Below are 13,858 nucleotides of genomic sequence, written 5' to 3'. Positions count from 1 at the left end.
CGTTATTGTATATTTCTATATACTGTACAGGTAAGAACACTCATATACGGGTAACCCAGTTGAAGTCTCATCCTGACGTCTGTACATGTAAGTTAAATAGTAAAGATAAGTTGTAATAGTAAGTATGTTCAACGCACGTATTAAGAGGGCTATGCATATGATAGCAAAACCGTGAGTAAAGTACTGCACTTAATTTTCCTCGCCTGTCTATTTACATGGCGTAGATATATATAAGAGTATGTCCTAACGCCTAGCACAAGTAGCAGTGTACATATAGATGTTGATATCTTTGTTCTCTACAGATGATCTCGGAAGCATATTTTGGTAAAGCGTTCGATTTGGTGTATCCTCAATCATTGTAGGCTGGTTACGAAACCTATTTCAGCTTCATGCTGCCGAGTCTCTTTCGTCCTCTCCGCAAAAAAGACTCGACAGCTTAAACAGGTTTGGGTACCAGGCTACAATCTAGCCTGGAGCCCAGCCTTGTTAGCTTTGGTCCGCTCCCCAAGATCCGCTACCTCGCAATCGCCAGATCTTGGGGAGCGGACCAAAGCCAACAAGGCTGGGCTCCGGCTAGTTACAACCAGTAGGCAGAAGAGGGTGCTTAATTCTCGGTGGGAACGGCCACTTGCACTGGCTCTTTCTGCCGAGTCCTCTGGGCGATCGAGCTGCGCTCCCCCCGCACCAGCTGCACCAGTGGTTCGACACAGATGGTGTACTGCGTCCCGGGCTGCAGGTCCCGGAACGTGAAGGACTTCTCCTCGATCTTCACGGTGTACTTCTTGCGGAGGAAGACGTCCATCCTGGCCGAGCGGTTGATGTACAGGTTGCAGTGCGTCAGGTCGGGGCTGCCGGGCTCCCAACCCACCTGGATGGAGTCGTCCGTGATAGTTAACGGCATGAAGGTCTTGAGGGTAGGGGCTAAGGAGAGGACGGGAGAGATAAAACAAAAGAGTTATCTCTTTATTTGGCCAATTCCTACTCTTTCCAGCTGCCTCCCGAAGCCTGGTAGAGGCTACGAGTCCTTACCTATGAGCCGTAAGTCCTGTACGAGTCCTTCCTATGAGGTGTAAGTCCTGTATACGTCCTTACCTACGAGCTGTATGTCCTGTATTAGTCCTTACCTATGAGGTGCAAGTCCTGTATGACGTCCGGTCTGCCCATGTTCTGCAGGATCTCCACCAGTGTGCGCTTGTCGTACGGCCGGTCGGTGTGGCCCTGCTTCCACAGGCTCAGCACGTTATCTGTGGGGGAGCCCTCTCGGCAGGCGATCACAGGCAGCGTCTGCGACAAAGTAGCATAAATAAGGCAATGTTGTACATTTCTGACACAGCATACAGTTACGTATGAGGTGTAAGTCCTTTTACGAGTTCCTACCACAGACGCTGGGTTTGCGACTAAGCGGGATGGAGTGTCAAAGGTAGAAAAAAAACTAGAAAGGCCGACATTTGCTTGGGAGCAAATACAGCATATTTCAGTCCATCTCCCTCCCACGCAAAAGTGGACTATTCCAAACTTACCCCAGTGCAAAACTGGCAAAGGTTCTCAAATAAATGAATTAAATAGTAGCTATATGAGAACAAAGATGCAACAACAAGTACTTTGAATCTTGAAAGCTTTACTAATCTTATTACAGATATGCAAAAACTAACAATGATGAGATTTGATACATTTTGGAGGTCTTAGGCACATAAAATTGAGTTTGTGGGTCATTACGCACCACTTAGGTGCAATGTGACCTCAGGTAACCCGCAATGGAACACGTGTTCCATGGATGGAACCGGCCATTCTTTAGATAGAACATGGAACAGGTACAGCACTTTTGGCCCTTTTTTTTGCTGAAAATAGCCATTAAAGTCCCCCAAATGAGTCATTTGGAAGTGGTGTATGCCAAATACATGACCTCGAGCGCCGTAGGCGCGAGGCGAGCGCCGAAGGCGCGAGGTTCCTAGGGGGGTCCGTGGGCATGCTCCCCCGGAAAATTTTGAAAAATGAACCTTCTAAAATGGCATTTCGTGCATTTTCAAGAGGATTTCCAAGAAAAAAACAGAGATAAATTTTTATTCAATGACAAAGGGAGCAGTTTTTCTACATAAAATGTGGACCAAAAAGTGGACCTTTACATAAAATGTGGACCAAAAAGTGGACCTTTACATAAAAAGTGGACCAAAAAGTGGACCTTTGAGCCTTGTGGGGGGGTTCTTCCGAACCCCCCGAACCCCCCCCCCCCCCTGGCTACGGGCATGCCTTGTACCGAATGTCATATCATTTGGTTGTAATACCAGGGCTCAGGATCCAAAAATGCATTTTTTGTCGAAAAATGCCCCAAAAAACCTTCATAAAAAGTTTTCAAAGGCATGTTTCAAAAAAATGAAAAAAACGTCTGGGGGTATTTGCCCACTCTACCTCCATGCCAAATTTCAGGTCATTTGGCTGAATGATGGCTGAGTTGAATCCCTTTGACTGTTTGGCAGGAGAAGGAGAAGGAGAAGGAGGAGAAACATGAGGGAACACAATATATTTCATCCATACCATGGTATGGACTGAAATATAATAAATGTAGTCCAATAGCACCAGTCTTTATCAGGTCGTAGGGCCTAGGTGTAGCCTGGAATCCACCCATACGAGCTATTTGCAGGTTATGGTACGGGCAACGGCGACTACTAGAACCAGCTAGGTTGCCCTGCACGCAATTTTTTGCATACAAAGCGACCTCCGATCTCTAAAGTTTACAGCGGTCAGCTTACGGCTTCTGAAACACACTTCAGTGATACTTTACAGGTGGCCTGGCATTCTAAAATAAACAACCGGTGTTGACGGCAACCCGAAATACTGATGGGTAGTCTGGCCTTTGGCTTAGAAAAAGTATTAAGAATCCTGAAAACCACCTGACAGTCCAGCCCTATCTTCTCCGCGAAGAGTCTCCAGTCGTTCCCGTAGATGCATTCCACGTCCAGCAGCTCGCACATGCGCCTGGTCTGGGAGTACGCCAGCGGCCAGCCCTCGCCTGGCGTCTGCTCGGCAGGAGCGCCGCCGCAGGCCGACTCCTGGGCTCTACCGTCTTGGAGGAAACTTTCCGGGCTCTGCTCCTGTGTACGTGTGTGAGAGACATTTATAATGAAACACTTCCAGCCACTGAACGAATTAAAACAAGAGCGGAGTTTTCATACCTCCGTTAAATAGATTTTTTTGTGAAATTCTTGTTTTACTAATTATTATGGCTTTCTCTTTTTACGTCTATGCATTTTCTAGCTGGCCTCCGGCCAACAAACTCCAGACCAACTTCCTACAGGCACTGGGACCTAATTTCCTTTGTCTGGCCTTCTGTGATCTGTGGTAAGTAATTCCCACACCCACGTGCTGTCACTCAACTGTACGAACAAGCAAGCAAAGTACGGAGGTAGTAAGCTCCTATATATGCTCGATGGTTACTGGTGCCAATAGCGCATACTATCTGTCACTACTGACTGACCACTTACGTAGTCTGTGAGGATCCTGAGGGTAAGAGTTTTCTCCATGCCCTGGCGGATGACGATGGATCCGCGGAACCGTGTCTGTGACGTGTCGTCGTGCTGCAGGCAGATGTCGTGCATGAACCGCGAGGAGCCGTCCAGCGCGCCGCGGAGCTCTTCCTTAGACACCTCCTGGAGAGAATCGTGGGCATAGACAACAAGATGTTACATTGTCAAAACAACTTCTGCTAAATATCCATGGCACTGGCAGGCTGCAATTTTGTGCCTTTGGTACATTTTGTAATAACGCTTATTATCATATTTTCTCACATGACTCAGGTGGAAATGAGTGCCTAGCTTCGGTTAGGGACGTCCTCTCGGATAGGATGTAGGTCCCATCTTTGAGGACAACCACATTTCGAGCACCACACTTATCCAAAAATAGCAGGGGTACTTCCCGGTGTAAGTGGTTCAAACCGTCCGGTCTCAGGGGTGACATCTTGACAAGGTGATAGTCACCTGTTACGTTATGTCAATCCTTCCACAAATGTAGTAAGTCTTAATAAATAAATAGATTGATTGATTGATATACTGTACCATCATCTTGTCGCCTACATGGTTCCATCCCTCCCTCAGGTCTATAGACACGGACAGGTCCCGCACGACTTGGAAGGCCCGCAGCGTGCACACCACCTCCCGCTGCTTCTCCGCGAAGTCCTTCATCTGAGGTTCAGCAGACCAAAGTTAGACATTACGTGCTACAACATTATTACGTGATACAAAAACAACAACTAGAAAGGTAAATTTTGCAAAGCAAATTCATAATGTTTACCCTCACATGGTCTTACTCAAAAATACATTCACATATTTGGTGACCAGCCCCTTCCAACTCTTTGCTACATAATGTAACCCAACACCACAGTGTGTCTGCTATATTACCAGTTGCCATGGTGACAGACGTCTGGTCCAGATCATTGACCTTGTTTTTTGAAGAAGAAGAAAATGAGCAAAAGCAGTGCTTTCCTTCTTGCTATTTCAATCCATTAATACGAAATTTACGATTTCGTCCTGGAACTTCCTCAGCATTTACCTTATGGAGAAGAAGAAACTGAGCAAAAACAATATTTTCCTTCTTGCTGTTTGAATCCACTGATAAAAAAAAAACTCACGATTTCTTCCTGAGACTTCCTCAGCGGGCAGATGAAGACGTGGAGGAGCCAGTCTCCCCCGACAGTCGGTCTCCCGGCGAAGACTCCGATGTTTGCCATGAATCCCTGTTGACACAGAGATTAAGATATAGGATGGCACGACCTATAGCTACTGAAGCTAGGAAAGGGGGGAGTAATTGGGACGTCTGGAAGAGTTTAACACGGCAAAAGCCAAATGGATTAGCCTGAAAGATCGCTCAACAAATTTCATAGATGAAGAACGAATCACTTTAATGGGAGTTTGTACACCTTCTTGTTCTTACAAACAAAGACCGGGTAGAGGGATGTGAACTATGAGTGTTCCAAACTATATCAAAACGCGCGTTGTATGATAATGTATGTGTTTATATCTCGGCACTAGGCTATTGTTTAACTCAAATTTTATTAGAAATGTTGATCGCCAAGCAGATTCTGTGGGGCAAGGGAAGACTACATTGGCCGCCTGTAACCGCTGACCGCCCCACGAATCTGCCGCAGAACGCACTAGCGTTGTCTAGGTCTAGATCTGGTCAGACTGCTACCGAACCTGGTTGATGGTTGGAGAAATGCTCTGATGTTTGAGAGGGGCTTGATGTACCAACCTCTTTTGGGTCTGTCTCGCACCTCCTGGTGATGAACTCGTTCTGGTAGATGTGCGCCTCCTGCTCGGCGCGGGGGTCTATCCTGGTGACGTCAGACTGACACGGCAGGAAGATCGGGATGTCCCCGGACCCGGTCTCCTCACTTTCCTTTAACGACAATGACGATGAACGTTCTATATTGCATATTCACGCCCTAAATGGGCCAAATGCACTAAGTTAGATAACTTAGGTATAAGGGTAGGAGGAAGAGGTACTACATTAGTATATCTACAAGAACTCTTCTCTCTTTTTGAAACACGCAAGGACACATTTACAAACACATTTACACCCAAGTCTTCGGCTCATGAATTCGGTTATATGCTCTTACTTTGTGTGAGCCCTGTAAGACTAGCCATCAGGCTAAGGGAGTCGAAATAAAGACAACTAGACAGGTAACATTTGCCAAAAGCACAAGTTACCATGATAACAGACGTCTGATCCAGGTCATTGTCCTTATATGTTTAGAGAAGAAGAAGAAACTGAGCAAAAACAGTGCAGTCTTTGAAGCTATTTGTTTAGATAAGAAGAGGAAGAAGAAGAAACTGAGCGAGAACAATATATTTTTTTCTTCTGCGAAGGTAAACATCGTAAAGGGATGGAATGCGCTGTGTACTTAAGCGAGGGGAATTGAGGTGACATGTTATTGAACCGAAAATCATCAATATACGATGTTAAGATCAGGTTCACTTTGCACTGAAAAAAAGACGAGACCTCTGAATCTGTGGGCGGTAGTGACTGGTCGTCCCACTGCTGACCGTCCCCGGCGATGTAGAGCGGCGGCCAGTTCTCCCCGTACTTGTGCAGCTCGAAGTGCTGGATCACCTCCAGGGCGCTCTCGTGGTCGCAGCGGAGGAAGTGCATCTTCTTCGCCACCTCGAACCTGAGGCCATGCGAAACGATTACCCATTAAGCTCAGGTCATATTTCCCAACCGGCCGGGCTGTTTCGATTAATAATCAACAATTTATATCAATATTATACGCAAATAGTTCCCATTATTAATTTCTTAACCCGGGCCCCGGTTTATTTGGAATTGTGACCTCAGCATTATCTATTGTACTGTCCTACATATACTTACCAGCGTTTTAAAGGCTTATTATGTAACATTTCTGCATCCAAAAATTGAAATATTTTTTGGAAAAAAATATTCGTGTAATTGTAATTTACTTCCGATTTTCAACATATTAAGGTAGTTATCTGCCGAGATGGGAGTTTGTACTCATTTTCAAACTAGATATTTTGTTATGAATTAATTCATTACTCATAAGTTTGAGTGTCTTGTCCAATACTCGTGTTTTTTCATTAGGCGATGTTGATTTGATTATATGGATGACATCCGCGCGCGCATGAATTTTCGGCCGTTTCCAAAAAAAAAAAGTTTTCAACCATACTGTAAATCGTACAAAACAGTTGCAAAATGAGCAAAAATATACCGTATTACGTTAACTTAAAGTTACAAAAAAAATAAGTAAAAACTATACCAATGTCGTAGAATGCCAAAATCAAACGAAAAAAGACGAAATTGTAAGGAAATGAACTTGAAGATTAGATTATTCGCCAAACCATATTCTGTCCCATTTGTTCAACCCTCATGACCACGTAGATTTCATAATGAAAACAACTTTTTTTTTTTGCAAAACTTTTTTTTTATTTGCACGCGCGCATCAGTTTTTGGGCTCCCGGAGGATGTCATCCATATAATCAAATCAACATGGCCTTATGTGCGGCGAAAACATAAGTTGCGTTCAACTGTCATTATGTCATCGTCACATTGTCTTTGTCCTTTTATTTGTATTAATTGAATCAGATATCTCTCTGAATTAAAAACAAACCTGAGACCGGCTTCCAGCGGGTCGAAGTGGGTGACCTCCTCAAACGTGACCACGAGTGGCAGAGGTCTGGTTGGGATGTACGCACAGGGGATGGTGCTTTTCCTCTTCCTTGTCTTGTAGAACCTGGAGGCAAGAGTGGGGTCTTGTGGTTAGGGTTGTGAATAATTAGAATCTGAAGGTTTTGGGTTCGAATCCCTGGCAGGCCCCAGTATTGTGCCATTGGGAAAGTTACTTTACACATATTTCCAGTGAAAATGAGTACCTAGCTTCGGTTAGGGACGTCCTCTCCGATGGGACTTAAAGATTAGGTCCCCTTTTGAGGGGAACCAAACCTCGAGCACGTTAAAATATTCCTCCACACTTTAATATCAAATACTAGTAGTAGAGGTCCTTCCTGATATTAGTGGATTAAACCTCGCAGCCCGGTATTACGAACCCTGTACCTTCTGTATGCACTGTACCTACCTGTACCTACTGTTTACCGTTTATGCGAAAACAAACAAACAAACAAACAAACAAGAAAGTAAACATACCTGGGGTACCTGGTTTCAGGTTTCTTTCTGTTGTGCCGGTTGACCAGACAGACGTGCGTAGAGAACACGTTGATCAGCGCAAGGCCTGACGGGATTTCCTGGTCGGGCGAGATGAACACGTCCACCTGCTTCATGTATCTGAACGGACCTGATCATGACGAGAAAAAAGACAATCATATTGCAGAATGTAGGCACGGTCAACCCTGCACAAACGTCTGTATATGTATCTGTATAGCCGGTATAACCGCCCCTTGGCATAACACACCAAGTGATCTCTACATAAGGATCACCTGGCCATTTTTAGACCAGACTTTGTCAGTACCCTGAGTGGTCTTTCTTGAAATCTCTAAACAGATCTTTCGATGGCAAAGTCGAATCGGCAAGGTACTATCAAACTGGCCAGACAGTATTCGTTCATTGGCCGAATGGATACTGTCTTGCCGGTTGGTAACGGCTTTGCCACCGAAAGGTGCTTGGAGATTAGTATTTTGGGGCAACTTTGGAAGTCAATGTACATGCACATGATAAGTTTATGCTGACTGAATGGAAAATTCGTGAATGAAAACCGAATGGAAAGTCGTGACAACAGTAATGCTAAGTAACCATGGTAACGCACCCTCCCGTAGGACGACCTCCATCACCGTGACGGCCGCCGCCTTGGACCTGCTGAACGCCTTGAAGATGTAGTCTTCTTGTCTCACGGTCTGGTTGTCTGAGGGAAGGGCCAGCGCCAGCTTCGGCCTCCTACAAGAAATTTTGGTATCAAATCAATCTCCAAGCACATACATCTCTAGAGTCTAGACAGTCTGTTGTCTTTACCCAGTTTTCGCAGTGCTAGTGAAATGTTTCTTTATAATAGGACTGGCAGTCTGGCACCTTTGACGCTACATGGCGCAAACAATACTAGTTTTTCATATTTCGTCTGTACAAAGCCTCAAACAACATCATCCAATCTGTTCTCAACTCCAATTTAAACGTCCGCAACAAATTCTTCCACAATGTCTGGGTCCGCCTGTACTCTTAGTGTGTATTTTAATTGCTACTGTTAAGTGTATTTCTATAGGTATGTTTTATTCTATGTAGGCCATGGATGCCTAAAAAGATTCAAGTAAAATAAAGTATTGAAGAAGATTAGAGTGACTGGTCGAAAGCTCAAGGTGAGAACGATCCTTATGTGTGGCTGTAACTACAGACAGGGTACGTCCCGCTCACTTGTTTTTGGAGGCATAGCTCTCCAGACCCAGCACCGCCCTGGGTGTGAGCGCCATGTCATACAGCAGGTTCTCCTGGCTGATGTACTCATCCTTCACACGGTAAGACCGTCTGGGCAGGGACGTACTTGACTTTGGATACACGTACACGCGCACGGAGCAGTCCTCTCCAACTTGCACTGAAATAGTGAAGAATTATGATACCTTATCGCGGATTCAACGTTTGGAGCCAAATGACCTGATGACATTTGCAATCTCCAAGCAGATACAGGGTGACGTGGATCCTGTCAATCTACATGTTCCAACAGCAAAAGACGTTGGAAGATTCCATTGCTGCGTGTGGGTATAGACTGCTGGAACAATTCACATTTTGGACAGGGGTGATTTAGGAACAATCCATTCGTGCGGGGAGGGGACAGGTCCATTTTTGGAACGGGGGATGTGTTTAAGCCATTTGCTGCATTTGGTCCAGAGCAAATGTCGGCCTTCTAGTGTAAATCTATTTTCTTTATAGCTTCTTCTATCTCTCTCACTCTGAAAACACGTTAAGATAGTACATATTTTGCCCATGACATGATCATTTCTACGCGACATGAGAAGTTTGGCATAACGTGCTCACCTCTACCGGTCTCGTCATCATCTGTCAGTTCTCGGTCCATCACTACAAACACGGTTGTCTGGTGGGAACAGAGAATAAACACGAGTTCATCGCCAGTGGCTTTTGTCTTCATAATAAATGAATGACGACATTTATTGCACATTTTTGTCACACTGGCCTAAGTACAGGTCACAACAAAACATGATGAGTAGATACAGTAAACAGAAACAAAATAAAACTATCATTACATAAATGCAACTTCTCCTGGCATTTCAGTTATAGTGGAGATAAAGGAACAGATCTGTTTTTCGATGGAAGGTTTGTCTCGTTGCAATAGGAATATGAACTTTTCTACAGTGCTTTAGTGTATGAAATAGGGAAACAGGCTTTGTACAAACCTATACAGTTCATTTCTCTCTTTACTATACAATATACATTCTATAAGAAAGTGTCATTCGTTCTCTATTCTATTCAAATTACAATGTTAACATGATAAACCAATACATCTGGAAACAGGAAGTTTTCGTAGCCTTTCAGTTAGGTATAGGTAGCCCTGGGCGATATCTGTGTACAGGGAATATTCAAATTGTTTTCGTAGAAACTTCTGCTTTATACAGATGGCGCGAAATAAAGTTCTGGCGTGGGCAAGCGAGGTTTTTCTTTCCTATAGGCACTGGGAGCCCCGGCATACAAGTAGGATGGTACCCAGGATTTGGGTCCCTCAATACTGCGAATAGCGACACAAGTAGACGTTCCGTTGTGACCTTTGAGCAACACAACCTTGCGTTCAACGAAGAATTTTTCAATAATGCTTTTCAGCTTAAAACGGTTGATTCTGGGTGACACATGTACACAACCTCCTGCGTAGAATCAAAGCAACCAAGTAATCACGTTTCACGGACAATTTACTACTGACAAGCCAGCTATTTTGAGTCATAACCGACTCTCTCTAATTCAGCGAATTTGAGGGGGTGGGGTATGAATTAAAATAGCTAGCTTTGAAACAAAGGTATGTAGACTCTTTTGTAAATCTAGCCGTGACAATATCAAACTTCATAGCCAAGAACAAATATTTGCAATGGCAGGAGGTTCAGTCACTTACAATGAGAGAAGTGTTTACCTGACCATGCAGAGTATACAGACGGAACAAAGGCAAATTTTCTACGTGCTGTTGATTCGTGATAGCAGCGTTTGTGCAGAACATTTCTGCTATACTGACAGTCAAAACAACAAGGCGGCGTGCGCTTGCAATTTAAATGTTTGAGATGCCAGTGACACCATCAATTTTTTTAATTCATTCATTAATTCATTCACTAATTCATTAATCCACTCATTCGGTCATTCACTCATTCATTTATTCATCCGTACAATACATCCATCCATCCATACATACATACATTCATCCATTCATCCATCCATCCATCCATCCATACATACATACATACATACATTCATACATACATACATACATACATACATACGTACGTACATACACACATAGATACATACATACATACATACATACATACATACACACATAGATACATACATACATACATACATACATACATACATACATACACACATATAATATACAAACATTCATATATACAGCATTTCCTGATTATGAGCATGATCACAAACGCCATAGCATACATACCTTCACTTTGTCTAGACTTGTTCTGAGTTTCATCGGGCCGAGGACGAAGTGACTCTCCTTCACTTCCGGGATTGTCTCGTACTCAGACTCCGAGTTCTCCTCTGGACCAGAGTTCTCTTCTTCTGGTTCAGGGTTCGCCTCTGGGACAGGATTCGCCTCCGCCATGTTTGTCAGACGTGTCGTAACCTAGCTGGGCTTGCCTGGCGTTTGCTTACCTAGAAGACGAACGTCAATTTTATCATAGGTTGTTAACTATATGAAATAGTATTTGAAATATGAAATAGTTTATTGATTGATTGACTCGACGGCAGTCACTGGGTACATAGCATGCTCATTAAAGTGTTGAATTGCTGACTTAGTTGGTGGTTAAAACATATTGAACTGATAGAACATACAAAAGATAGTGAATAACATTTGCATTGCAAGCATTGACAATCAATAAAACAATAGAAACTTAATAGGAATAGATAAACCTTACCGTGTACCAACAGGCAAATGCATCAAAGAATGTTTAGATCTCGTTAGAACTAGTAGTGCAAACGATACGTCAAACTCAATATGTTGATGTTGATTTACCCATATACACTGTGCTTGTATGTAACTTCATTTGTATACACTTTGTTTCTACGCATAGCCGAGACCTTAAGAAAGTCGCTGTACTTTTGTTGTGTCAACAGAAGTTTGCTTTTGTGACAACTACATCAGTCACTGTTGTGGCAAAGTACGCCTTGTCAAGTACTGTAATGCAGTATTTTACTACGTAAAGCATACAAACGTTGTACATACGTTTCTGTCAGATTATCAATAGATTGTATAACACAAATGACAGTATAAACAATTAGATCTCGCGATATAGTAGCAGAAATTCGCGAGTTTCATTTTCCAGATACAACGTTTTATGTCCCGAGCTTGAACAGATAACTGTTAAAGAATGGGCTCTGGTGTTTATTGACTTCTCGATAATGTTGCAGCGAATGTGGCAATATCTGGTCTTGAAGCATCGTTTGTAACATTCCTAAGTCTTGCCACATGCCATATATCTTATGATACAAACGTTCTATTCACTTATCTATAGTTCTGCTAGCTGTCCGCCAGGCACGTTCTTCTCTGACAAATGTTTCAACAACAACACGTCGAGGCCAATCATTGTAGCTGTTATCCCGTACAGGATCTACATGTATTTTGTCTCTTTTCTTGGTAACGTTTTATCGTGATCGTTTTATGGCTTGATGCCATGATTTATATATATTTGTCGTGACTGAGGAACGAAAGAACTTCCAGCGAAACTCCTGTTGTTTTTATTCATACCAACAGCACTCCAGACAAACAAACATTTGTTACGGATACACGTATGACTTCAAATCAGTAGACCAAAATATCACAACTGATATACCACGTAGCCCAAATATACCAAAATATCAGAAATCAAACCACGGGAACACTTGAAACATAGCTTCGTGTGGCTGCACATACCTTTTGATAAAGGATGTCTTACTCACCAGTCCGATTGAAATCAGGTTTACTTTTTAATTGGAGTGAGGGAGAGGTGAACGTCAGTGGAAGGAATACCATCGAAATGGGACTAGTTGAACAACAAGTTGTTGTTTTATTTCTCATACTGGTCATTAACGTTAACTACCACCGAGAACTGAATGTAGCTCATTATTTAAATACACGCATCCCCGTTCCTATTGTACTTTATCAGCTGTAACTACGGTAAGTATCATATATCTTCTTGGATAAATACCTGTTCAACTACAAATTCCGTTAGTCACCGACGAAAAGTACGTAGTGGATGCTTTCAGTCTTTAAAGTCTATCTAGTTGCTTGAGTAATTGTATTCTTGTGAATATCTTCTGTTTGTGTACCCTCGACCGCTCTGCGCAGTGTGACCTCGTGCCTTTACTTCCGCATTATTTAGTCTCCCCACTTCCTTCTGCGTGCGTAACTACAAACTATACTAACTATGGGATATTAGAGTTTTCTTTTGCACATCCTGTTAAGTCTGCCACCTGCTTACGTTTCGACGTTTCTTCGACACCTTCCTCAGAGCTTCTGACTGGAGTACTGCTTCTCACTCCTAGTATTCAGCCGATATCTTGCTCTCTCTGTCAGTCAGTCTCAGAAAACTATGACCCTGTATAGGGGCCTCCTAGATTATCCCATGTTCTACCAACATGATAAAAATCTCTTCTGTAAACTAATTATACTAGAAAGCAGAGAAGCTTACATTGGTGATAAATGTAGGGCAAGTCTTACAGGTATAGAAAACTATCTTAAAGAAGAATTTGTACCAACCTTAAACCTCGTCTGCCGCCGACTCGATTAAAAACAACACTGAACGACTGACGACAGAGTCTTCCTCTCACCGTGAGGTCAGAGGTCACAGGTGTGTTACGGTTGACGTGACGTATGAAGGGGAAGTCCATTAACAAACCCACTTTATATATAAACAGGCGAGTGGCACTTTCTACCTACCAGGAAAAACACATAAGAGACCACCGGTTATTATCAATAATATGTCAAATATTTCCGTCTTAACTAGTCCCAATTCTTTATGTTGATGTTAACTTTGTCTTTAATATGATAACTTATTTACAGATCACACATGCAAGTTAGTTAAAGTAGTCAGTTTAAAGCTGTGGTTCTTAGTTGAATATTACGCAACATCGTAACACTGCTGGTGTCATAATCAACAAAGCCCTTTTCCGTAGAGCGTAATCGGCCGTTTTAATTCTACTAGAG

At 43.1% G+C, this 13,858-nt stretch overlaps 1 protein-coding gene across 1 annotated transcript; it reads right to left on the bottom strand.

Annotated features, from left to right (window-relative positions):
- Positions 1-384: 384 nt before the first annotated feature.
- On the bottom strand, positions 385-13,597 carry LOC109482660. Its single transcript, XM_019785483.1, has 15 exons — positions 13,412-13,597; positions 11,114-11,328; positions 9,475-9,532; positions 8,857-9,034; positions 8,261-8,388; positions 7,645-7,792; positions 7,112-7,234; positions 5,992-6,160; positions 5,242-5,388; positions 4,622-4,726; positions 4,050-4,175; positions 3,480-3,644; positions 2,889-3,089; positions 1,125-1,284; positions 385-921 (listed from the first exon to the last, which is right to left on the bottom strand). Exons 2-15 carry the CDS (start codon positions 11,276-11,278, stop codon positions 605-607), a joined length of 2,190 nt encoding a protein of 729 aa, XP_019641042.1. The 5' UTR covers positions 11,279-11,328; positions 13,412-13,597; the 3' UTR covers positions 385-604.
- Between the last annotated feature and the right edge of the window lie 261 nt (positions 13,598-13,858).

Source organism: Branchiostoma belcheri, unplaced genomic scaffold, assembly GCF_001625305.1.
Source record: "Branchiostoma belcheri isolate BF01 breed outbred unplaced genomic scaffold, Haploidv18h27 scaffold6, whole genome shotgun sequence".
NCBI lineage: Eukaryota > Metazoa > Chordata > Leptocardii > Amphioxiformes > Branchiostomatidae > Branchiostoma > Branchiostoma belcheri.
Note: the sequence above shows the minus strand (reverse complement) of the source record. Positions and strands in the feature narration are given on the sequence as shown.

Coding starts and splice junctions, on each gene's coding strand:
- LOC109482660 (XM_019785483.1), bottom strand. CDS start 11,278: ATGGCGGAGGCGAATCCTGTCCCAGAGGCGAACCCTGAACCAGAAGAA. Junction 7,235..7,644: donor CCTGAAACCAGGTACCCCAG/GTATGTTTACTT, acceptor TCTTGCCTCCAG/GTTCTACAAGACAAGGAAGA. Junction 3,645..4,049: donor ATGTAGGCGACAAGATGATG/GTACAGTATATC, acceptor GATTCTCTCCAG/GAGGTGTCTAAGGAAGAGCT.